Source organism: Piliocolobus tephrosceles, chromosome 9, assembly GCF_002776525.5.
Source record: "Piliocolobus tephrosceles isolate RC106 chromosome 9, ASM277652v3, whole genome shotgun sequence".
NCBI lineage: Eukaryota > Metazoa > Chordata > Mammalia > Primates > Cercopithecidae > Piliocolobus > Piliocolobus tephrosceles.
Genome location: NC_045442.1, coordinates 115534040 through 115560866, shown reverse-complemented (window position 1 = coordinate 115560866; position 26827 = coordinate 115534040). Strand labels below are relative to the sequence as shown.

At 34.8% G+C, this 26827-nt stretch overlaps 1 protein-coding gene across 7 annotated transcripts in view; it reads right to left on the bottom strand.

Moving 5' to 3' along the window:
* Positions 1-26827, bottom strand: part of MINDY3 (MINDY lysine 48 deubiquitinase 3) — an 82242-nt gene that overhangs the window by 37225 nt on the left and 18190 nt on the right. For 3 of the 7 annotated variants that reach the window (XR_002733875.2, XR_002733874.1, XM_023223120.1), the window contains exons 4-10: positions 26399-26572; positions 22936-22987; positions 21917-22031; positions 19249-19322; positions 18335-18414; positions 6345-6415; positions 1582-1662 (exon numbers count right to left, since the gene is read on the bottom strand). Coding sequence is in view for 5 of the 7 variants with exons in the window: in XM_023223120.1 (XP_023078888.1) it covers positions 1582-1662; positions 6345-6415; positions 18335-18414; positions 19249-19322; positions 21917-22031; positions 22936-22987; positions 26399-26572 (647 nt within the window). In the remaining 2 variants the exon portion in view is untranslated. Of the gene's footprint in view, positions 1-1581; positions 1663-6344; positions 6416-18334; positions 18415-19248; positions 19323-21916; positions 22032-22255; positions 22905-22935; positions 22988-26398; positions 26610-26827 lie in introns of those variants that run through there. The other 4 variants (XM_023223122.1, XM_023223124.1, XM_023223121.1 and 1 more) reach the window with 4 other exon arrangements.

The following is a 26827-nucleotide window of genomic DNA, read 5'->3' as shown; positions in this document are numbered from 1 at the left end:
TAACTTCCTCTCTCTACTTCAGGAGGGAAATAAATAGCAAAAGCTTTCAGACTAAATGCAATGTATCAGTAACTCTGTACTTTTAAGAGTTTAATTTTAAAGCTCTCCTTGCTTAAGAAAAGGTAATTATGTATCTTGCTCTATAACCCCTATCTGGACTTTTGCCAATGCAATAAAGTTAAATACAGTAATACATAATTACATTCACGAAAATTAGCATTGTCAATTCAGACTAGGGTATAATTTATACCATTTGTACTTTCTACAGAAACAAATAATAAACTTACATTGACAAATGTATGCTCAAAAAGCGCAAGGAGAAATCAGGAAAGCACAATGAAGAAACCTCAAAAATACAATTCTGTATCTTCCTACGAACATTCAGCCACCTATCAAGTTACCTATGATCCCAGAGATGTTTAATACACGTTTCTTGAATACTAAATATGATGATGATGACGACGATCACAGCTAAGATTTACTGAGCATTTAATTTGTACTAGGCACTGCTAATTACTTTGTATTTAAGCCTGACAGCAATTCTAAAAGCTAGGTACTGTTACGAATCCCTATTTTAAAGACACAGGAAAGGGGGCTGAGAATTGTTAGGAAGTGGCAAGGCTGGGATTAAAACCAAAGTTGTCTGAGGCCAAAGCTCTTAACCACTCAATTGTGGAAAAACATGACATACAGATTATAGTTGAGATTTAAAAATAGTTTTGTTATAAGAATTTGAAATAGAAATATTCAGATATGGTGGGGCACAGTGGCTCATGCCTGTAATCCCAACACTTTGGGAGGCCGAGGTGGGCAGATCATTTGAGGTCAGGAGTTTGAGACCAGCCTGGCCAACATGGTGAAACTGTCTCTACTAAAAATACAATTAGCTGGGTGTGGTGGCACCCACCCGTAGTCCCAGTTACTTGGGAGGCTGAAGCAGGAGAATCGCTTGAACCCAGGAGGCGTAGGTTGCAGTGAGTCGAGATTGTGCCATTGCACCCTAGCCTGGGCAACGGAGTGAGACTCCATCTCAAAAAAAAAAAAAAAAAAAAGACGAAAAGAAAAGAAATACTCAGATATGTTTCAGCTATTTCAATATTGTAATCAGGTATAAATTAAAATTGTAGGAAGTAATCAATCTTAAAAGAGCATTTGACTTCAATACCATTGAACTACTAATAGATTTTAAAATTTTTTTCAAAGGAGATGCTGTAATTAAAACATTTTACATCATGTATCATCTAAGTTAATCTTGTATCCTACTTACAAGAAAAGCAATCTAAAACTTCAAAATTCAGTTGCTTTCTCCATAACAGTGATTTCCAAAAAAATTCAAAAGCTAAAGCTCTAAAGAAAGAAAAAGAAATTATAACTAAATCATGACAGATTTTGATTAAAAGACTCCAGATTTAGAGCAGGAAAACAGTACGTTCTTCGGTATTAGTTTTTGAGATTTTTGAACAATTCATTTGTTGTGGGAAAAGACTGAAGTTTGCACAAAGATCCAAACCAAATATGAACTTTTAATATTTGTTTGCCTGATGTCATAACTTAAAAAAAAAAATCCTGCTGTAAGCATACCTTGGCAAAAAATACGGTGAGGTGAGTCTCACTGCCAACAATCCAAATAGGGAATTTTGGAGATTTCAAGTAAGAACCAACCTAGAACAAATGTAGCAAAATAAAACAAATAAACAAATTAAAAATTTATACTGCCTCTTAAGTATTTGCCCATAAATATCTGACGCATAAAGTGTCCAATTTATATTTAACTGAAATAATGTATTGTGCCCGAGCATCTCACCCACAGAGATCAAATGCTGAATGTAAAAATGAGCGTAGAAGACTATCGGTACTGAGCTTATATTGTACTTTGACATTAAAACAACAATATAGATTTAACACAGCCGGAGATAACTATTTAGCGCTAAGAGTCATTCTCAGGTTTTGCTAAAGTTACTAGATAAAATGACCACTTCTTAGAATTTCAGCAAGAAAGCTCAAACCCTAAAACTATAAACTTGTTGATAATAACTTTATAAGGAAAATAATTATAGTTTATCAAATGAGTAGATTTATGAATAATCAAAGGGAAAGAACATCTTTGTTCCCAGACAATCAAGAAAAATTACAATTTAAACCATTTAAGTATGTAAGTGTCCTGTTATTTGACTCTTCATAATAGAAGGTAAGTTCAAAGTTTCACAATATGAACAGTCTCTTTAAAATGTATAAAAAGCCCTATTTGTACCCTGCTCTCAAGGTTATATAATCTGTGAACATTACTATACCAAAAACTTGAGAACACAATTGTGTGTGTGTGATTGAGGAAAAAAAAAGCTTAATACTGAACAAATAGAATAGATTTACGAAAACCAACATGCTCCTGTCATTCAATCCCACTCTCATATGAAGACAGAAACTTTAACTTAAAAATGATGAATCTTACCAATACAATTTGCTGCATTTTCCTTTTTCTTACAGACTGCCTATAATTGGGGAATTCCAAGTGGCTGTTTGCGGCAGTCAGGCCAAAAATTCTTTCCTAATCAGCCAGCAGCCCCTGCTTCAACCACCACCCTGGCCCTGTGGAATTTATTCTTATCACTAGGAGGAAAGTGGAAAATAGGTATTCTTTTGTATCCATGGACAGAGAAACTAGTATCTTTGTCCTATGATGGGAGGGATGAGTAAGATGTGCTAACGTGGCAATGTTGAGTCAGTAAAGTAGGAAGGATGGTTTGGGAACAGCAGAGAAGAATAAAAGAAAAGGAACAAAGAAAGAGGGAAAGATATGATCACAGTTCCAGAGTGGACAAGGATTTTAGAGGTGAGCCGTGCAAGTCCTTGAATTTATATATATGGAACCAGAGAAATACACAGGATCTGTGCCTGGTCTCATCTCAAGCAACTAAATAGTACAGAGCTAGAATTAGAACTTAGGTTTTCTGACTTCTACTCTGATAGATTTCCATCACATCACATGGTGCCTCACGTGGTGAACAGATTAGATATTAACCTTTCTTTTAGAAAAAGTGTGTATTTGAATTAAGGTAGAAGTAAAAAAAGATCAAAGAATAAATGAATGCTAAACTCATGGAATGTTTTATAATAGTAAAAATATATTGAATGCATAAATAAGTGTAATCGCTTTGAACAACAGTTTGACACTTCCTCAGAAAGTTAAAAATAGAATTACTGTTTGACCAGTAATTTTACTCCTGGGTATATGCCAAAGAAAAATAAAAACATGTTCACAAAAAATTCGTACATCAATGTTTACAGCAGCCCTAGTCATAATAGCTAAAGTAGAAACAACCCAACTGATGAACAGATAAAACTGGTTTAACATACAAAAGAATATTATTTGGTCATAAAAAGGAATGAAATACTAACACATGTAAAAACATAGATGAACAATGAAAACACTAAGCTAAGTGAAAGGAGCCAGAAACTAAAGGCTACATGCTATATGATTCCATTGGTACGAAATGTACAAAAGAGGTAAATCCACAGAGGCAGAAAGCAGAGCAGTGGCTTCCAGGGGCTGAGTGGGAGGAGCATGTGACTGCTAACGGGTTCAGGGTTCTTTTTGTGGGTAAGGAAAACATTTTGGGATCAGATTGGGGTAATGGTTGCACAGCATCATGAATCTATTAAAAAGTCCTGAATTGTATGCTTTAAAATGGTGAATTTTCTGGTATGTGAGTTATAAATCTATTTTTTTTTTTTTTAAAGTAGAGTCAAAGTAGCCATAGCCACTTTATTCTTTGTTGGGTTTGTATGTGTGTGTTGAGAAGGAGAAAGAGATCATTTCATCACCTTAATTGTATTAATGCTTGTATGGTCAAAATGGTATTGCAAAATGTTAATTTTATCTGTAAAGGGAAAGCTGCTACACTTATCAAAGCATAGGGAAATGTTCAGACTTACAAAATTAACAAAAGCACAATGACTTCCTTAATGCCATTCCTCCAAGCATCTGATAAAAAGTAAATGTAAAATATAGATAGAATTTGAGAAATTAGAGATGAACACTGTAGTGTAATACAGATTTTCAAAAAATGCTGTCTTGACTCACTTTTGAGGCCCTGACTAGAAGCCAGTCATTTCTTGAAAAAGACAGCTAATTAAGTTCTTACTCCAGCCACTACCATTATAGGTCTCCCACACTCCAGGGATCACCCTAATCACCCTGGAGTCAAGTACCAGACTATTAGGGATAACCCAAGAGCCCCCCAGAATTATTCAAATTCGCCAATCCACAGGGGAGTCCAGGCAATCTAGCTGACCCCATCCTACATGAGGTACATAAGCTGTTCCTATGGCTCCAGCTTGCTGTACCCCAGTCCCCAGATGCAATCCTGCAATGTGGCCCTGCCTGGCTTCCCTCTCTCATTTGCAGTTGGAAGGAACAGAGTTTTGCCTTTCACCTACGCAAGTGTTAGTGTGTTTTGCTGCGCCATTAACAGAGTCCTTAAATCTTATTCAAAAACCATAGTTAACTGCTAAAACACTACAGCAATATATAAACAGAAGAATATACAGCAGCGATTGACTTCCCACTAAGATCTTGAGGAGAAAAATGTAAAAGTAAAGCTCACATTTAGAAAACCTTACAATTCTGGTGAATATGTCCATTTATTCATTCAACAAATATTTCTGAGCACCTAGCACCTAATATGTACCTAGCAATGTCCCTGTTTCCAAAGAGTCTATATTCCGTTAGGGAAGACAATAGAAAAGCAAACTCAAGATTTAAAAAGTTATGTAAACAAAAAGGGTCATTAATCATTCCTATTAAATATTGTGGAAAGGAGTAACTGAGGGAGTGGTCAAGAAAAAAGTCTCTGAGGTACGATCTGAAGTCCAGCCTGAAGGGGAGAGTGAGCCATCCATCTCAAGAGCTGGATGACTCCACGCAGAAAGGACAGCAAGCACTGGAGAGGGCTGGGCATATCTGGGAAAGTGAGAGGACACCAGTGTGGTTGGAGCACAGCAGTAGAGAGAAAGCAATGCAACTGCAAAGACCATCAGCGTCTTAAGGGATACACAGGAAATATTTCCAAATATAAAATCTCCACCCCCTAGCATCATACAAGACGCAGGCATGCAAGCACATCTCACCTGCCCCAACCCCCGCCTCCATGCTTAACTCTCTTTAGGATCTATGAATGTATGCGTATATGCGTTAGGGGGAAGGGGACGCACTTTGATTTTCTAGTTGCCAGGCTGTTTCAGAATAGCTTTAGCTTATACAGTTAAAGTCACCAAAAATAAAAGTCACTGAAAATACTGTTTAACAATATGATCACTACTAAAAGAGTAAGGGCAGGACAAATCCGATTTGATTATCATATGCATATCACCCAGTGTTCAAGTGTTACCATGAAAAAGGAAAGCTGTCTGACAAAAAAAGAAAGAGAATAAACCATAGTTATTGTTATTACATATAATCATCACCATCCGAACCGCTGCTATGGAACCCTGTTCTAAAGTAGAAAAGGAGGGCCAGCTGCCTTAGGCTCATGCCTGTAATCCCAGCACTTAGGGAGGGAGGCCAAGATAGGAGGAAAACTTGAGGTCAAGAGTTTGAGACCAGCCTGGGCAACATAGCAAGACCCTGTCTCTACTTAAAAAATTTTTTTTAATGAAAAAGGAAACTAGACCTACTTCTTTCTCCCAAATCATGACATCTTATGAAGTTCAAGTCAGTAATGATTTACATCCCATTTAAAATTATTTACAATACCCATTTCAGGTGATTTCAGATTGTGTAGGAGGAGAATGAAATAAACAGCAGTAAATGAGAGTTCCATGGCAGTTCTTAACCCTAGTACATGTGTCAAAGAGTTTAACGCTGTAAAATGCTTGAATTTTTTTTTAGTGTGAAATCATTTTTCAGATGGAATAGATAAAAGTCAGAATTTCAGGCATCTGGCAATTCTTTCTCTTTGCCTAATAAAGTATTACCAGTTGTTTTGGCGAAGCATATTCTTCATTAGGTAATAAAGAAACAGTGCTTTCTTCATCCTCATTTTGCCAAAAATAAATTCATATTCAATAATAGACGTCTGTAGTTTTTTTGAATTATTTTGTACTGGGTTCTGCCCCTCCTCCCACAAAAAATAACAATAGACCTGGCATAGGAAACTCAGCATAATCAGCCAGCTTAACCACACTTAATAATCCTGCTGGTTTAGGGTAGGGGATAGGAAGGAAGAAGAGAGTGGTACTGAACAATATTGCTGTGCTCAAATGTGCTGTCAGAGGAACAAAACAGTATCCACAATAGTGGACATCTGAACAAAAAAACATTTAAAGTACCTTAAAAATCAGTTTACCTTACAGTATCTTAAAGCTTCCATTAGTGTTAAAAATCCTACAGCTGCTTGTTCATGTATACCAAGAAGTTCTGCAAAAAAAAACACAAAACAAAACAAACAAACAAAAAAACGAAAACTTAGCATTGTAGTAGTGTGTATAAATTTGAAACGTACTTATATATATATATATATATATATATATATTTATACTACACCAAAACTTTTAACTTTTACCCAAAACTATACTTTAAAACTTAGCATGTATTTATTAGAAGGTAATGTCAACTAATCATTACAGTATTGCTCATTATAAAATACCATTAGATCAGGTTTGTGGTGGGTAAATGTGATACTTCAGATGTATATTAAATGTATTTATAAAACTTGATATTCAGTGTTAACTTTTTAAATGAAAGAATTTACTCCCTGAAATCCATGCAATTGTTGACAGAAATACAAGAAGACAAAGAGACTTAATACCCATGTAAAAGGGCTAACTTGAATTGACTCTCATTTTGAAACACAAAAATGGATATGCTACTCACTGGTAAAATTTATCACTGGGTAGCAGTGACTGTACTTGCCTAATACTGAAAACATGGGCATTTAATGCCATCCCTCTTTCCTGTAAATAAACACAGGCCGCGTGCTTAAGACTGGAGAAATAAAGATGAATAGAAAATGATCTCCACCATAGAAAGGCTCCGACTTTACCAAAGATGACAGATGAAAAGAACATGTGGTCTCTCTGTACACACACATGGAGTGGTATGATAGTATCTGCTTACAGTGTTAGGGAAGGCTTATAAAAGTGCTAACAGGTAGTTGAATCTTGAAGCATATTATAGTTTTCCAGGCCAAAAAGAAGATGAGAAGAAAATTCAAAGCAGAAGAAACAACAGATATGAAAAATCAATGCATTTAAGGAATGAAGAATTTGGCAAAGTTTCCTTAAATGTTTCTGGCCTGGGGAACATGATAAATAGTGATTAACAGAGAACTAAGAAGTAGGTTCTGGACTCGTGTCAAGAGGTAACATGAGTTTGGTTTTAGACAAGCTGGGACTGAGGTACCTTTACGCGCTCTAGCTAGAGAGGGATAAACAGCTGGAAGTAAGGCTCAGGAATACAGGAGAGAAAGGTCAGGGTTGGATATAAAGATTTGGGAATCGTCAGCATAGAGATGAGAGTTAAAGTTATGGATGTGGGTAAGTCAGAATAGACACACCACAGAGAACAAAAATGTGATGATAATGAAGTCTTTTCATAAACGATATCCTTTAGCTAACATACATTAATATAATAATATATTCGGGTCCATAATATATCTAAAAAGCACTTCTTTCTGGTTAAAAATTATGTTCACTGTGAACATAATATATTTATAATTTTGCATCCTTTTTACCATCTGGTCATGTTTTGTCCATTTTTCCATTAGGATATATTTTCTTATCAATTAATGTAATAAGAATATTAACTCTGTCTTTTTTGTGGCCAACATTTTACTATGTAGCCTTAACTACAACATCTAGATTGTGTGAGGCAAGAGCTGACAGTTTAACTTTCTGGATTAGTAAATCCAAAATTAATAGAAGGTGCATATACATACAGTTTGTCAGTAGCTTCTTACAGGCACAGATCGGGGAGAGCAATGCTTCTTTAATTGTGGTTTAGGATTCCTTAGGGACCACAGGACCCTTTTAGAGACTATGTGAGATCAACATGATTTTCATAATATGATGTTAATTACCTTTTTACAGAGTTTTACAGAGGTTGAATGATCTGTTATGTTGTATCAGACTACATTTATAAGCATATATGAAGATCCGGCTGTCTACTAATAAGCCAAGCATTAAAGGGATTTGCAAAAATTTAAAACAATGTCACTCTCCTTAATTTTTGTTAATGGTTTATTAAAATGTTATTTATGTTAATAATGGGTATATTTTGTTTTTTTAAATTATGTTTTATTTCTACAAATTTAGCAGGTAAATGTGAAATTTTTTTAAACACATATACTACATAATTATCAAGCCAGGGTATGAAGAATTTCCATCACTCAAGTACAATGGTTTTGTTAAGCATAGTGACCCTACTCTGCTATCAAATACTGAATTTATTCCATCTTACTGTATGTATGTTTGTACTCTAACCCACTCCCCTCATGCTTCCCCCACCGCCCGCCACTTACCCTTCCCAGTCTCTGTTATCTACCATTCCACTCTCTACTGCCATGTGATCAAATTTTTTAGATCCCACATACAAGAGCATGTGATTTTGTCTTGTTGTTCCTGGCTTATTTCACTTAAGATTATGACCTCCAGTTCCATCCATGTATACTGCAAATAATAGGATTTCATTCTTTGTTATGGCCAAATACAGTTCCATTGTTTATAGAATTCCAGTTTATCCATTGACATGTTGATGGACACTTAGGTTGATTCCCCATCTTTGCTATTGCGAATAGTGCTGCAATTAGCATGCAAGTGCAGGCATTCCTTTGATATACTGATTTCTTTGTCTTCGGGTAGACACTGAGTAGTGGGATTGCTGGATCAAATGGTAATCCTAGTTTTTTTTGAGAAATCTCCAAACTGTTTTCCATAGCGGCTGTACAAGTTTACATTCCTACCAACAGCATATAGGAGTTCTCTTTTCCCTATCTTCGCCACACTTCTTTTGCTGTTTTTTAACAGCCATTCTGACTGGGGTAAGATGACATCTCACTGTGGTTTTGGTTTGTAGTTCTCTCATGATTAGTGATGTTGACCATTTTTTCATATACTTAAAGTGAATTAATACATATTTAAAAATTTCTCAATGTCTAACATGAAAAACATTGATTATTTGCTTTGGGATCCTCCATAAGAACATAAAGGGCATAAGATTAAAAGGTCTTAGAATCTTCAGGTTAAAGCAAAACAAGGGAGAGAACAGCCCAAATAGGTATAAATGGATACTTCATATCTTTGCAAACTTTTCTCTCCCTTTCCTTCTGAAATGTAAGCAACTTTAAATGTTTTCATGTAAAAAGAATACACACATTGGGAAACAGTTTCACAGTTTAATTTCTAAAATCAGTTACCACCACCTAGTGTTACAATTAGATACTACATCATCTGTTTCCCTGGGTTTTTAAACAAATGTCTAATAATATTATCATGTTACTAAATACAGCAAACTAGTTGTTCATAATTCTTGGGTAATGAACTATTCAGATTTGATCAGTAAACACATGCTTAGACACCTAGTCTGGATGGTAATATTTTAAAAATGTATTATGCCTATTTTCTTAAACAGAATATATACTTAACATTTTTACCTTCTTATGTTAGTTTCAAGAGCATCATCACACTAGGAAAATTTACTTTTATGCCAAGTTGTAATACAGTGAGGATATAATATTCTCACGTTACAATTTACAGAATTTATTTGTATGAGACTTTCTCAATAAGCCTTGAAAGTCTATTTTCAAGTATCCCTAATCTGAAAATCTGAAATCCAAAATGCTCCAAGATCTGAAGCATTCTGAGAGCCAACATGACTCTCGAAGGAAATGCTCATTACAGCATTTTGGATTTCAGATTTTCAGATTAGGGATGCTAAACTAGTAAGGAAAAATGCAAATATTTCCAAATCTGAAAAAAAAATCAGAAATCTGAAATGCTTCTGGTCCCAAGCATGTACTCCACATTTGCAAAAAATTCTAATTACTTTGTGATTAATATTCTTGTTTTCTTTGCCAGAATTAATTTACTATCTTTTATTATCAGAGACAGGGTCTTGCCATCTTGCCCAGGTTGGTTTCAAACTCCTGGCCTCAAGTGATCCTCCTGCTTTGGCCTCTCAAACTGCTGAAATTAAAGGCACAAGCCAATATGTCCAGCCTGATTATCTTATAAAAGAGAATGAAACAAACCATGAAGACTCATTCAGTTTCTGACTGCATTTTTAGGAGTTCCACATATTAAGTGGAATATAAGCACAGAAGCACCAAAGAAACATGATTTTTTTGGCCTAACTATAATATCCATTTCTGTTTATTTTTTAATTGACAAAGTTGTATATATCTACGGTGTACAACATGTTCTGAAATATGTATACATTGTAGAATGGCTAAACTAAGCTAATTAACATATGCATTATTCTATGTATGAGTCCATCATCTTTCAATTAGCTATGCATTGGACTGGCTGTTAATACTGATTTCTTTTTATAAAAACAAAACAAAACAAAAAACCCCACAAAAAACTATGAAACTTCTGGGTTTCTGAATTACAAGAGTTGACTCCCTATCCCATAAAGAAAATTATAAATAAAAATAACCATCAAATAAGCATACAAAAATACTATGGACAAAACTAATATACAAATACTGAAGAATTTCTTTAAGATAAAAAAGAGACCATGAAAAAATTAATCTCCAGAAGATCAAAATCAAAGAAAACTTTAGCTCAACATACATGTAACGGTACAAAATGAAGATGGATGGCAGGTAGAGAGGAAACAGACCACAAAAGGATTTGAGAGCCTTAGAAGGAGTTTGGATTTTATTTTAAGTGCATAGGGAAGGCAGCCATTGAGTGGTTTTAAGGGAGAGAGAAACATGATCTCACTGAGTTTGAAAAATATCACACTAGCCACTGTGAAAGAATGGGCAAGAATGCATTTAGTTTGATTACTTCTATTGTACCATATTTCTGCTCTATTGGAGAAACAAAAGATGGTTTCAAAAGCTGGGGCAGAATGAAGTATATGGATTCAGGACCATATAATCTATATAAAACACTAAGTAATTTTTACTAAAGAATGTACAAAACAATATAGTTGGGAAGATAATATTGTGAAGATATCATTTCCTCAAAATAACCTATAAATACAATATAATCAATCCAAATCTTCAAAGATGTCTTAAAACTGGAACTTGAAAAGCTGAGAGAAAAGTTCAACTGGAATAGATAATGTAGAAATGACTATGACAATTTTGTAAAAGTATAATGTCAGGAAACATGCTAATGAATAACAAAGTATATTATAAAACTATGTAATTGTGAAGTTTTGCATAAGAAGTCACAAGTAAATAGATCAGTGAAATAGAAGAAATAAAAACATGTAAATATGGAAAAATGTGTCTAACAAAAAATGTATTTCCTATCTGTGGAGAACTGACTGGAATTAGGACATTAGATAATTCTTTGAGAAAAAGTCAAAAGGCAGATCCCCAACTCATACCATTCATAAAAACATAATCCAGATAGACTAAAGAGCCAAACATTAAAAAACAAAAAGCCCACAGAAGTATTCTTGGAAAATACTAGAGAATATTAGTTTAATCTTGGGGTGGAGCCAGGCATGATGGTGCACGTCTGTAGTCTGAGCTACTTGGGAGACTGAGGGAAGAGGATCACTGGAGCCCAGTTCAAGGCTGCAGTGAGCTATGACTGCACCACTGCACTACGGCCTGGGTGACAGAGTGAGATCCCGTCTCTAAAAAATGAAAATAAAAAATCTGGAGGTGGGAGACACATCAAACTGATATTAACGGGAGGAAAAAAAAAAAAAAAAAGCTCAAATAGAAGCCATATAAAAAAAAGACCAAATGATTTAACCTCACAAATATGAAAGCCAGTCAGACACAGTAGCTCATGCCTGTAATCTCAGCACTTGGGAAGGTCGAGGCGGGCGGATCACCTGAGGTTGGGAATTCGAGACCAGCCTGGCTAACACGGTCAAATCCCATCTCTACTAAAAATACCAAATTAGCTGGGCGTGTTGGTGTATACCTATAATCCCAGCTACTCGGGGGGCTGAGGCAGAAGAAGTGCTTGAACCCGGGAGGCAGAGGTTGCGGTGAGCTGGGATGGCACCACTGCACTCCAGCCTGGGTGACAGAGTGAGATTCTGTCTCAATAGATAAATAAATAAAAGCCTTGGGTATAAGAAAATATATCATTAACAAAGTTAACGAGAGAGAAGGCTGGGTGACAATACTTGCAGCAAAGGTCAAATACAGAAAGAACTAAGAGAATTTATAAATACCTCCTAGAAACCGAACAAAAGAAAATAGCTCCTTCTCCCCAAATGCCAAAAAGATGGGAGGAGGAAATTCACAGAAGACGATGACTAAAAACTGACAAACACATGAAGAGATGATCAAGCTCAGGCTCAATGAGCACCAGAGAAATGTGAATTAAAACAGTCTAAAATTTGTCAACAAACTGACAAAATGTTAAAGATGGACAATTCTAAGTGTCAGGCAGGATGCAGAAAAATACGAACTCTCCTACACACTTGAAAGAGTAAGTTTATACTTTTAGCAGTTGATAAAGCAAATTTTAGAAGGACATCTGGCATTATCTATCAAAATTTAACAGCCTTTCCTCAAGAAGTTAAATCTTATGAGTTACTGTATGACCCAGGATTGCAACTCCTTGGTCTATGGCAAAGAAACACTAAAATATAGATCTCATAAAAACCTGTATATGAATGTTCCTCACAGCATTACTCATAATGGCCGAGTGGAAACACTCCACATGTCCATTAGTTGGTGAATAAATAAATGTGGTACATTTGTGCAATGGTATGTTATTCATCAATAAAGAGGAGTGAAGTACTGGTACATGCTAAACCATGGTCAACGTGAAAATATTATACTAAGTGAAATCAATCAGTCACCAAAGACCAGATAGTGTATGATTCCATTTCTATGAAACAGCCCAAACAGGCAAATCTATAGAGCAGAAAGTAGATGAGCGGTTGCCAGGGCTGGCGTGGAAGGAAGTATAAGGAGTTACTGCTAATGGGAACAGGGTTTCTTTTTGGGACGATAGAAATGTTTTGAAATTGATTGTGGTGATGGCTACACAACTCTGAGAAAATATTTAAAACACTGAATTGTACATTTTAAATGGGTGACAAGCATATGTGACTCTCAATAAAGCTGTAAGTAAAAAAAAAAAAAAAAAAAAAAAAATTAACAGATGCCTAAAATTTCAATATACTTTCTATTTTCAGAAATCTAACCTGTAGGTATACTTAAATATATACGGAAATACTTATATACAAAATATGTTTACTACGGCAGTTTCTTAGAGCCAAAAATGGAAACAATCTAAATGTTTACCATAAGGAAACTCAAGGCAAAAAGACAGACTAGGAAAAAAATACATGTACTGACATCAGACATACATTCATTCAGCATTTACTGGACTTATTTCCTGCTCTGACAACATAGTAGGAGGTAATATAGAAAGAAAAATTATAATTAAATTGTTACTAGTTGAAAATTCTTAGGCAAGTTGCTTTACCTCTGTAGGCTTCAGTTTCCTTCTTTATAACATACAGAGTAATACTTTCCTTGAAGGGTTGTTGTAAAGATTAAGATCCTATTTCTAAAACGCCTACACTGGTCCACAGAAAAAACTTAGTTTCCCTCAAAAGCCTATGCACCTCGTTTATAGAAATAAGAACACGTACACAAATAACTATGATGCGAAGTATAATAGAATGAAGCAGACTGAGGTAAAGCACCATATATGATCAGAGGGAGGAGAAAACTTTTCCTGCTGTAGGGGTAGGTGGAGAGACATTAAGTAGGAGTTAACATTTTAATGGAGTCAGATGGAATGAGCAGGAGGACATTTGGGGGAAAGTACAATTAGCCATCTGAAAAGAGCAGTGGTTCTTAATCCTGACTACTCAGTATCACTTGCTTAAAAATATATAAATGCCCAGATTCCAGCTGAGAACAATTCCATTACAATCTCTAGGTGGTAGGGCCTAGGCATATGATTTTAAATTTCTTCTAGTTAATTGTGATGTGCGGCCAAGTTTGAGAACCAGTGGATTAAGGCACTGGATTTGTGAAGGAGACTAGTAAAAGATTATAAACATAGGGTTGAGTAGGAACACAGACGCTCCTGAACGCTAAGAAGCTGAAACTTTGGTTGGTAAGCATTAGCAAGAGAGTCACTGAAGGCACTGAGCAGAGAAATAACCTAACAGGACATGTAAAACAAAATCATTAACCTGTCAGTTTGTAGAATATACTGGAGTGGAATGACTGATAGAAAGCTATAGCATGATAGTGTAGACAGGTGAGAGTAAGGAGACCACAACAGACTTGGCAAAGGAAGAAAAAAAGAGAGCAGCTAGCATTTCTGTGCTTGTGCTAGGCAGCGTATGTGAATATGTCTATTTTTAACCTCAATGCACAGGTAAGAAAACCGAGGCTCAGATAACTTAGTAGTTTGCCCACAGTCAAACAGCAGAGGCATAAACTAACTGGCGTCATCACCACTCCCAAGGTCTCTACTTGTTCCACCATGGCGCAGTGTCCTGCAGTACCACTTGGCCTCTGTGAGAGAAAGTTCAAGAATGGAGAATCTCGAGGACTCAGCAAGTCATTAGATACCTGACAGTAAGGTACAAATAACTAGCAGGTTTTCAAATAAAGCTTGTTGAATAAATTAACATCAGAAACATTATGGCAAGCTGCATAACAATCTTTGCCCTCGACTGTTTCAATTTTCTACAAAGGGCAGTTACAACTATCGATGATTTTAAATTTCTCCTAGGTAATTGTGATGTGCAGACAAGTTTGAGAACTAGTTGTTAAGAGTGCTCATTATGCAGCAGTGGCAAACATGTATTGAACAGTGTTTAAGGACTTGATGAATATCTTTTTTGCCATTTTCTCACCTCATTCTAACTATCCTGTGATAATCATTCCCATTAGAGGATGAGAAAGAGGCACTGAGTGAAGTATCTTGTTTAATTCCACAGTTTAATAAATGGCACAACTGAGATTTGAACCACAGTAGTCTAATTCCGCACAGCTAACATACTTAATCATTATGATATACTGCCTCTTACACTACATGTTAGTCTTGAGTGCTATAATACATACGTGAGATGGCATGGGAGTTTATCTTATTTAAATTCCACAGTATACCTGAGAGGTAGATATCTGCCCCATTTATAGAGAAGAAGCTGAGACTGAGATTTTAATCCAAAGATTCTTGTCCGTGGTACAGAGTTAGTAAATGAGTCATGCAGTGTACCCCCTTCAAGGAAAATGAGGGGTAAGAAAACGCTATGATTTTAGCAGGTAGTGAGGTTCGCTTTAGAAGAGCAAATGACACAGATTTCAGATCATAAAGAGTAAATATTTTAGTAATGCAGGGAAGGAAATTCTGCTGGTAAAAGGATGGAGAGAAAGAAGCTTTCTGGTCGTTACACATCACGGTTTTTGTTTTAAGCAGCAGAAGCCACCTAAATTTTGTGCAGACCAGGGAAGAGAGTCACATTTAATAGAAGAGACTATAAATGGAATCAACAGTAACTCTGGAAAGATATATAGTTCTTCTAAAACAGGAAAAAAGAATATGGTGAAAAAAGACAACTTGAGATAAAGTCAGCTGAGAGTGAGTGGGCAGAGGTAAGGTTAGAGACAGATAAGGAGGAGAAGGGGTTTGAATCCACTGCCTTAAGCAGCTGTCGATAAATGAGTTATGAGGAGCAGAAAAAAGAGCTACAATGTGCAGTCAGCAGTGAGAATTCAAATGAGTTTAAGTAGGATTAATTTAGAGTATACCCAACCAATAAAACTGATAATAAGGTTTCTTTTCTAGCAGTAGTCACCAGCCTGGCAGCGGGAGAGAAAATGTGTCCTATGTGTTATCTAGGAAAAACCAACAAGTTCAGTGAAAGATAAATGGGGTATTTTTCTCATTTTTAAGTTTGATGATTGAAAACAGTTCGCTTCAAGTAAACATTCCAAAATGCAAGAAACAGATCTGATTTTCTTTTGCAAGTTAGCATTTCAAAGTTATTGCTTAGTTTTGGCTTTTAAACTACACAGAAAAAGGGTCCACAGCAAGATGACAGCCTTGAAAAGCATTATTTCAAGAAACAAAAACGATGTATGTGTACGTCTCAAGAACTGAAACTGATAATTGACTAATATATTCTGTAAAGGAAGTAACGGCTTCACGGCAAGAGCTGCCTAAGGAGCCTCCTATTCCTTTTCTCTTTTTTGAGACGGAGTCTCACTCTGTCGCCCAGGCTGGAGTGCAGTGGCACGATCTCAGATCACTGCAACCTCCACCTCCCGGGTTCAAGCAATTCTCCTGCCTCAGCTTCCTGAGTAGCTAGGACTACAGGCGTGCATCACCACGTCTGGCTAATTTTTATATTTTTAGTAGAGAAGGGGTTTCACTGTGTTGGCCAGGCTAGTCTCGAACTCCTCACCTCAGGTGATCCATCCACCTCGGCCTCCCAAAGTGCTGGGATTACAGGTGTGAGCCACTGCACCCGACCATGGAGCCTCCTATTCTTGAAACCTCATTCTGACTATTAATCCTGCCAATGAAAGGTACCTCACCTCAGTCTACGAGAAGCTGGGTGAGGAAAAGCCGAGGGAGGCAGAGGAGTATTCTGGTTTGGGGACTAGGATAAGCTATCGAGAATCCGGAGAATGCATGGAAAGATGAACCACACCGATGGGTACCAAGTGTGAGAGAGAGTGATGCGCTAAAGACAGTGTGGGAAGGGTCAGGCCAGAGCATACAGTAAGCAGCAGCAAGGACAGAGGGTCAAGTGGGATGAGGCACCTCGACCCAAGTTCAGCAAACACCTATTGCTTCCCTAATCATATGAGATAAGATACCTGAAGGTCCAGAAACAACTGGAAGAAGAAGAAAGAGGGGAGTGTGCAGAAGCCATCACAGGTGAGAGCGAAACAGAGAGACCTAGAAAACCTGTATATTACCCAAGAGAGACTGAGATGAGACTTTTTTTCATTGACAGAATTAAATGCTTTCCGTTATCAATCAGAATAAAGGCTGAAGAATAGGATAAGCTCAATTACACAGAGGTGAGCAAGATAATTTGTAGTTTTTATTCATGAATTTCACTGTTTAAACTCTGACCTTTACTAGAAATCAGCAAAACTTGGTTCTCATTCTAACCTCACCACTAAGTAAATAATTTTGCATATGAATTAAATAAGAAGTGAACTTAGTTCTTAAATTTCTTAAACAGTACAATGGGTTTTACTGTGGTACTTTCTGAATTCTGAAGTTTTAATTTTAATGATTCTGAAAATTCTAAAATTCTGGTTTTAATTTTAATGATTTTTCCTTAATATTATACCCTTTCATGTTTCTGTTAATTAACTACACATTTCTGAATTAGAGAAAAATTCAAATGGAAGATCATGAATCACTTCAATGGGAGCAAAAAGTGGTAACTATTATTTTCTCAATTATATTTGCTCTGTTTGCCTGTGAGCTCTGAGAACTCTGGAGCTTCGTGTCCTACACTACATACTTCATAGAGGCACACTGTGGTTACTCAATTTAAGATAAATGAATAAATAAATGAATTCAGACTGACCCAGTAATAAATTGAAGGTAATTTCATTCAGTTATGTATCAGCTCTCCTTAATGGAATGGACTGGCCAAAATAGGATCCATTTCAATGTGCCTGGCAACACGTGAAGCCACAGGAAAGAAATAATTGAGACCAGAAATGGAAGTGGTAGTGGAAGAGTTGGTAGTTTAAAAGTCTCAGTATTAAATTTGCTCTGTGTTTTAAAGTATGCACATTAAAAGTAATATAGGCAAAAACCCAAAGTAAATATTTCACTTCACCAGGCTTTGTAATGCTCAATTTTAAGCAAAGAATGCAGTACTATCTCTGAATAAATATGCACTATGTTTATATATATTAAGAGTCATAAATCCCAGTTTTATACCAGAGAAAATGAAAGGCTTGAGAAGTAACTTGACTAAAGTCATACATTTGGGATTTGAACCCAAGATCACCTGGCTCCAAGATTAATTGTCTCAACATTTTGGTGCCTTGAAAACTGTAAAGGATTCTTCTATTAGAAAGCACTTAATTTCTAGGTAATGTAGAGCCATTAAATAGATGAATAAAAATCAGCTGTATTCCACTGAAATATTATTCATCAAAGAGAGCAACATAACAAAGAATATACTTACTCATTCCTGAGCACTCTCTATCACCATCCCATACATTAGAAACAGCATGTCCCGTCAGCAGGAGATTAATTAAACTTTGGCTATTAATAAATATTAAAAAGCAATTAAATATGAATATAACTAGTTGCCAAATCAAACAATTCCTACAGCAAGGTATAAAGTAATCACTTTTCACATTAAATTATGTAAGAATTTACAAAGTCAGGGAAAACCTTACATGTTCCATTTTATATATTCGGCCTTGCTAAATGTATCACTAAGTATATCAGCACAGTGGTATTTATTGTTCTACATATTCACATACATTTAACAACTTTAAGCTATATTTAAATGGATAAAAAATGATAGACTAATAATTTACTTAATATTTACAATCTTTAAAAATGAATATATAATTATTAATATTTTGTCTTTGATGAAAGATACATGAATTTTCATCTTTGAGGCAGAAAGGTCTAAAAAGAAGGACTCATGTATTAGAGTAGCTTAACTATCACTGTTTCATTGATTTTTGGTAAAAATAGCCATAAAAAGCTTGAGAAGGAGGGTGGTCCGAGAGGAAAATTGGTAATTTTTTTCTCCCAAGCAGAGAAGCATTTACAAAGATATAATTATTTCTAAGTCAAAATGAATAAATTTTATCATTAAAAAATCATAAATGGATTTGTTAAAATACCTCCCCACTGTTATCTTAAAATATTTGCCACAATAAATACAATGCATACATAAAATGAAATTAACATTTCATACATCAAGCAAACAATGCATAAAACAAAGAAGTGCTCAAATCCATAGATGTTATCCTGTTACCACCACTGACAAGCAAAATTACCTAACTCAGTCATGTTTTATCGTAAGGCAGGTTTCTAAAAACTAGAGTTCACATGAGGAGACAAGAGATTTTAGTTAATTACCTGCCATGTCCATATACAGGATCTATCAAGGGTTCACTTGCATCTTCAATTTCATTTTTTATGTTTTCAATGCCCTAAAGAAACAAAGAACTCATTGACTTATTTTAAAAAACTAAAATGAAAATTATGATAGTTTAAAAACTGACTAGTTTACACTATAAACTAATACAATTATTTAAGTAACTTTTCTACCATGAGTAACTCAGATTTGAAGTGGGGGGACATTTGAGGTAACTGTAAAAAGTAGTTCCTCAAATATCTTTTATTTTCTTTCATGGGCTCTATATGAAGAACACTCATGGATGAAATATATACTGTTGGTTAAAGGGGCAAGTAGAGAGAATTAACTTTTAATTGGAGAAAGGAGAAATTATTTAATAAATGAATTATTTAAAAGTTAAATGAATATGAACCTGTTAAGGAAACTGATTTTTTTTAGATTATGTAAAAACTTATTGCAGTAAATACATACACACATGAATACTGATAGAGATATAACAGTAAATAATTTGCATTTTAATTACTGAACTGGTACATAAAATGGAAGGTTTACTTCTGATTTTAAGTATTACTTCACAAATATTGGTCATTCAAATGTATACTTACAAAATGCAAATTAGAAGGGCAGGAAGTGCCTTCTTTTCTTAAAAAGCAATTTCCTGATATTTTCTAAACCTCCAGAAGGGCGCTCAGCTCCCAGAAGTTCTAGATACTGGATAAGGACCAGAAGATCTACTTATTGTAACCTCATCAGTTCCAAAAAGGACAAAGATCAACTGCCATTCATTGTTCTATTCACTTAACTTTAGCCGTTGGTTCTATCATTTCTAAGAATTAAATAGATGATTACTTAACAACCAAGATTTTTAATGAATGACTAAATCCTGAAGGGGGAAGCAAAGAAGCATGAGCTCTTGCATGTGCCATCCTTGTAAACAATACAAATCAGGCTATGATAATGTCAAGATGAATACTATCAACAAGCGACACAATCACTAATGAGGAAGCAGATATCATTTTAAAGACCAAGTCAAGGAAGGACAACTTGCATGATAATTTATTGTCTGTAAAGAAGAAGAAACAGGAGATACCAAACGTTTTGAGCATTATGAAGTTAGAGAATACTGAACAGTCAAGAACTTACAAGAAACCAGTCATCTTAGATACCACTATCACTGCTACTCCCAACATCTACACAACTAAGCACTTTTGGTTCTCTTATTTATATTTATATTTAATAATCCAAATAAGTATTTATTTACATTTCTAAATATGCTCCCTTTCTTTTCCATTCCATGACCTGTCCTAGTTTACGCTTCTCTTATTTCAATACCACTTTTCTAGTTTTCCTGACTCTAGTCTTGTACTACAAACACCAACTCCATCCATCACAACTCCCTATCCCAATTTAATACATCTTTTATCAACAAAAAGATCTTGTCACTCCCTTGTTCCAACTTTTTACTGTGTTCCAATCCTGAGCAGATGAAACCTACTCTTTGCACAGTGTACACAGAAAGGCCTTCATACTCTGTCTTTTCTTACATATGTGCCCAGTCTCATCTTCCACAATTGCCTCTATGGTGTCTTATGCTGCAGTTAAGGCTCAACTACTTAGAGCTCCCTAAACCTGCATTATACCCTCAATCCCTTACACTTTTATACTTGCAGTGCCCACTGCTGGAAAAAATTTCCTCCCGCTTTTCCATACAGAAAACTTGCCCTCATGCATCAAGGTCCTATCTCTGTCAGATGGTCCCTACTAGAAACAGTGTGCCCTTGATTCCATCTAATAGGTTCAGACAGAACACCAAACGCCAAAACACACTGCTGTAATGGAATTATTAATGTGTCATTTTTTTTACAACACTAAATACATATCACTAAAAATGTATCCCATATTATTAATACAAACATAGTCCTTAGCATAGAGTCAATGCTCAAAAAACATTTGTCAAATAAAAGAAGTTTGATTTCAGACATGATAGATCTAATAGGATAGTCAACTGAGACTAACACATTACTAGAGCTATGAGACTGGTATTTGGGGAAAAAGAGTAGGACTAGAAAGGGACATACTGGAACTATTAAATAGCTATTTATAAAGGTAACCTGAGTAAATGATATATCCATAAAAGGTATACTGGATCCAGGGAAGAAAATTTCTGGAATACAAAAATTTAGAGGAGGAGAGAAAAGAGCAGGAGGTAACAGGTAAAGAAGGAAAGGAAGCTATTAAAGAAAACAAAACAAAGTAAGAATTGTGAGACGTTATAGAAGGAAAACACACAGTGATTTATCAAAAAAAAAAAAAAAAGAAATCAAGAAAGGGAATGAAGGTCAAAAACAGCTTCCAGAAGGGGTTAAGGGGTCAAGTGCTACACGGAAGGATCAAAGGAAACACAATTTGGAAGAACTGACAGCATTTCACAATGAGAACATTATTGATAATCTCTGTAGTCCAAAAGAGCAGAGGTGAAAGTAAGTATGAAACTGCTTAAGTAACGAGTGAGTGCTGAGGAAACAGAAATTAACTAATTTTCAGCGTAAAAGATTTTTATTCTAAGAATTTAAAAACAGCATCAGGAATAAAATTACTCATCACGGCAGGAAAAACAGCACTAAATAACATTAATCAAAGGCAGAAAAAGCATTTTCTTGAACACACCTTTGTCAGTAATACAGAATACAGAAAAAGCAATACTCCAAATTTATTTCCCCACATTGAATACTGGTCCAAGACAGCATCTTTTAATTCTGGTAAACTTCTGAATGATCTTTTTCTGGGGGAAAAAAAGAATTAAGTATTGGTATCATGATGAGATTAACTACATTCATAAAAGGGAAAATTTTTAAATTTTCTTATACATTAAAACATACACATACAAACAGGAAACTTTTGGGACGTTTCTAAATTTTTCAAATACAAATTTAGCCACTAAAACCAAAAGCTATTTCTGACAACTATCACAATATACGATATGTATCATTAAGAAAGAACACCTACTTGGCAGGGAACCTCTTCATCTCTTAGGTGAACTGTCTGGCATCAGTAAATTCTTCAATAATATACAGTTATTTAAACAATAGGGTGGCCTTCTTGTAAGAGGGGGTAAACAAAAAGAACACTTCACTTTTTAAATCCTAGAAATTACTTAACAAATATCTGAATGCCAAAGATAACTTACATTTGCGGCTTCTTTTAAAAGAAATTAATGTTACATTTTAAACCAAATGCCACCCATAATTCTATCAACAGCCATCTTTACCTTTAGCTTTGTAATAAAAAGTTTAAATGCTCTAACAAAAATATAGGCATTCTTAATAAAAGGTATAGAAACAGATACTGGCAAATAAGAAATAATTCTAATATTTATCCCACTAAAAATTTTTATATTTGTTAAAGACACAAAAACATTAAGCTAAAATGATTTTTTTCATTGTAATGGTGAAAAAGCTTTTTAATGTTTTTAAAAAGCGTATTTGGATAGTTAATTAAGGACTCAGCATAATTTATACATTTACAAACTATTTTAAAGGCAAATTAATTCTGAAGCAATGGATTTAAAATTTATGTTTAAGTAGTGCATTTCTATGTAAAACTAAGAACCTCTGCACAGTATGAACAGACTTAAAGTGGCAATGTGTCCACAGAGTAAGTATTTTAAATGTTCCAATGTTACTTACTGAATTAATGCATGAAATCGCTCAAAGCCAAGCTCTTCGACAGCCAAGGCAGCTATACATAAAAGACACTTTTCAGCACTACACATGGCAAATAAATGACACAAGATACACACAGCAGGCTGTAAATACTTTCAAGCAATCAACACTTTCCCTATTTCCTTACTCCCTTAAAATTCTCAGTTTATTTTCAACTTTATTATAACATTAATTTATATTTCAACATCTTTGTCATCATGAATATAACTAAAATGGATATAATACTGAGAATGTAGAAGGGTGATTAAATAGACATTTCAGTTCAGCTATGCTATGGTAGTTTATAAAGTATGAAAAATTACTGATAATCAGTGCTTCACACATAATGTGTCCTGCACTTTTAAATAATCTTTCCGATTATATAAATCCAAGTAATATCATCAGAGCTAACCTTCCTTTTCATAATATAAAATTTTAAGGTTTACTACTTAATTATTAAACAAACGTGTATAAAAAGGCATAACACTCTCAAACTACACAGGTTCAATGACAGCTTTAAGTTTGTTTCCTCATTTATTTGTATAACTGTTAAAAAGTTTTCAGTAACTTATTTAGATTATGTTTATTAATCAAAGGAAATCAAAGCATTGTAATCAGAGGTAACGTTTACTGAGCAGTTTATTAAGTGCCAGGCCCTTTTCTAAATGCCCTACATGTCTTACCTCATTTAATCCTCATATAAACCCTCTAAGCTCCATTTTACAGAAGAGGAACCTGAGGTACACAGAAAACTCCTCTCAAGAGTACACAGGACTGGCCGGGCGCGGTGGCTCAAGCCTGTAATCCCAGCACTTTGGGAGGCCGAGACGGGTGGATCACGAGGTCAGGAGATCGAGACCATTCTGGCTGACACAGTGAAACCCCGTCTCTACTAAATACAAAAAACTAGCTGGGCGAAGTTGCGGGCGCCTGTAGTCCCAGCTACTCGGGAGGCTGAGGCAGGAGAATGGCGTAAACCCGGGAGGCGGAGCTTGTAGTGAGCTGAGATCGGGCCACTGCACTCCAGCCTGGGCGACAGAGCCAGACTCCGTCTCAAAAAAAAAAAGTACACAGGATTAAACAGCAGTGAAAAGATTTGAGCCCAGATAGTCTTGGCTCTGGGGAGTTATTTATCACAATGAATAACTTCACATATATTTTATAAAGCAAAACTTACTACTATCAAATATAAATTCTCACTGGTGAGTTAATTCAATATGAAGTCAAAATTTTAAATTTTTATTTACAATTTAAAATGTCACATTATGCTAGCTTTCCAAAGCCTAGTTGTGTTTCATATTTCATTTTAAAATCTTTAGCAGTCCAAATGGATTAAGTTATCTCTTGGTTTATGTGGGAAACAAACTGAAATTGAACCTGAGTATTCACTACTGCGAACAACTGTGCATTACCAACAAGCCAAAACTATACACACCACATAAGCCAATGAAATTAATGTTTGTAGAGAAAGTAATATTAACAAGAGGGGAAAACACTTTACATTAAAACTTTCAGAAAATGAAAATTCTACCTAATCTTTTCCAAATTATATTATTTGTTCTGCAATGTTAGATTATCTAAATAGTTTTACTGGGTATAGTACAAAAGTAGACATAAAGATAATAATTTAGAGAAAAGAGGCAAGCAAAATAAAAAGCTTAGCAGGCAGGGATGGTGGAAAAATATAAAACACAAGAAAAAGAACATAGCTGGGAATAAAGGAAAGAACAGGTAAAATAGATTGTTACATGGAATAAAAATTGTAATATAAATACAGTTCATTTGTCACTAAGGTAAATTCTCAAATTTTCAGTTAACAAAGTATTTCAAATGTATACAATATTTAAAAAATTTAAAATATGGTTTACTTCATGGCAACTTTTAAAAGAGATACAAACTGGAAAATTACTAAAATGTTTTTTGGAGGGTAATTCAATTCAATATAATATGCCCATATAATTAGTTACTGAAGTACCAAAGTGAATGCATTATAAGGCCCTTCAACCTACAGCAATATAACCTATCACTACAGAAATGCATAGCACATTCCATAGTGTGCACTCAGTATACTATTAAGATACTAATGGAAAATGTTATATAAAAAGATCTTACTATTTTCTCACACATCAATATACAGACTGGCTTTAAGCACATAACCTTCAAAATAATTTTTCAAAAGATCAACAATTCCTCTTTCAAAATTTTAATATCCTAAATGAAACTATTAAGTGTTTATATCCACACAGTAAAACCTGGAGAATATGTTAAAACCAATCTTAACGACACTTTGGACTACCATCCTTGTGACTGTTTTCCACTTGTTGTCTTCAAATGTATTATAAACTCTAAAATATGTTAAGTTCTTTTTGAAAGGCCATGTTTCAAAGGCTTCAAAAGGAAGCATCATTCAACTGTTTAAATGTTCAAAATTATTCCTTGCAAATTTACTACTATTAGAATTTGCCAGGCTTAAGGCATTTTAACTGCAAAGGTAGGAGAAAAAAAGACACTGACAACACAGAGACATTTTAGTCCAGGGAGGCAACAGCATCTTACAGATAATACTATATGGAAAGAAAAATGTGTATCACATACAATTGAAATGTACTTTTAGATAGGTAATCTCTCTACAAAAAATTTCCACAGAGATGATAGTTAATGTGATGCTCTGTGGGTAGAATAAGTCACTTATTTAACATAAGCATTTGGGACTACCAATTATCAAAAACCATCAAGTAGCAAGATTACTCCTGAAAAGCCAATCAGAAAAGCAACTCTTAACTAGCTTCCGTACCACTAGCTGTCTCCATTTCACATTGGCAGCTTTCGGGTCAATTACATAAGAATTTTCAAAAGTTAAAAGCCACGGAATATATAAGTTTTATGAATAATGAGAATAGCTATTATTTAACTTATCTTCAATCAAGGTATGAAAAACTTAAGGCATAACTAAAATTGCCTTAAAATAATCTATATGTATAAAAATAATCCAAATAATTCAGAAGGAAAAGCAACAGCTTGCAACGAAGAGAAATGTCCCCATCTTTGCTCTGGGAAGCAAGTAAAGATAAATTTATGAAATTTTCTGATGTCAAAGAAAACTTTTTTTTGCAATACCAAAGCAAAACATTAAGGCATCTGAAACTGAAGTATATCATTATTTCTAAATAAGAGTTCTAAAGCTCAAAAGAGATTGTTATCAAGCAGAAGTTAACCAGAACATTTTAAAAACTTTATTTTAAGAGATGCATTTTTTTGCAAAAATGTAACGTCTTCTAGTAATTAAAATAAATGAAATGGAAATAAAAAATATTAAGGCTCAGTAATTAAGCTTAAGCTAGAAAAGAATACATGGTATGAACATGTAATTTTTTATTCAAAATATTCAATAGATTCATTAAAACAAAGGAATAAGAAAAAAACTTCAGGAAATAAAAATGTATCTTACAAGAATGTTCCACTTGGCAACTAGACTCTGCAGGACTCCCAGAAATACTAGCAGTTTCCTCAGTTGTCTTGCCTCTTAACCATGAAACCAAGCAGTATGATCCAGAGTGGTCACAACAAGCACTTTCTAAAATATCACACAAGGTATGACAAAGGAGTTCCTTCTGCTCTTCCTCTAAAAATAACCAAAGCATAAGTTATAATGGTTTCCTCTGAAAAAAAAAAAAAAAATTCTGTCATGAATAACAATAGTAAGAATGTGTTAATAATGAAAATGAAGCATTTTAAAAACAGGGAAAAAATCTCTAAATAGATTTTAAATTATGTTTTAGAAAAACAATGTGTTTGTGGATTGAAATATCACTTTAAATAAAGCCATCCAAACAAAACCAAGTAGAAAAAGAATCCTGAAAAATGCAGAATTAAACAT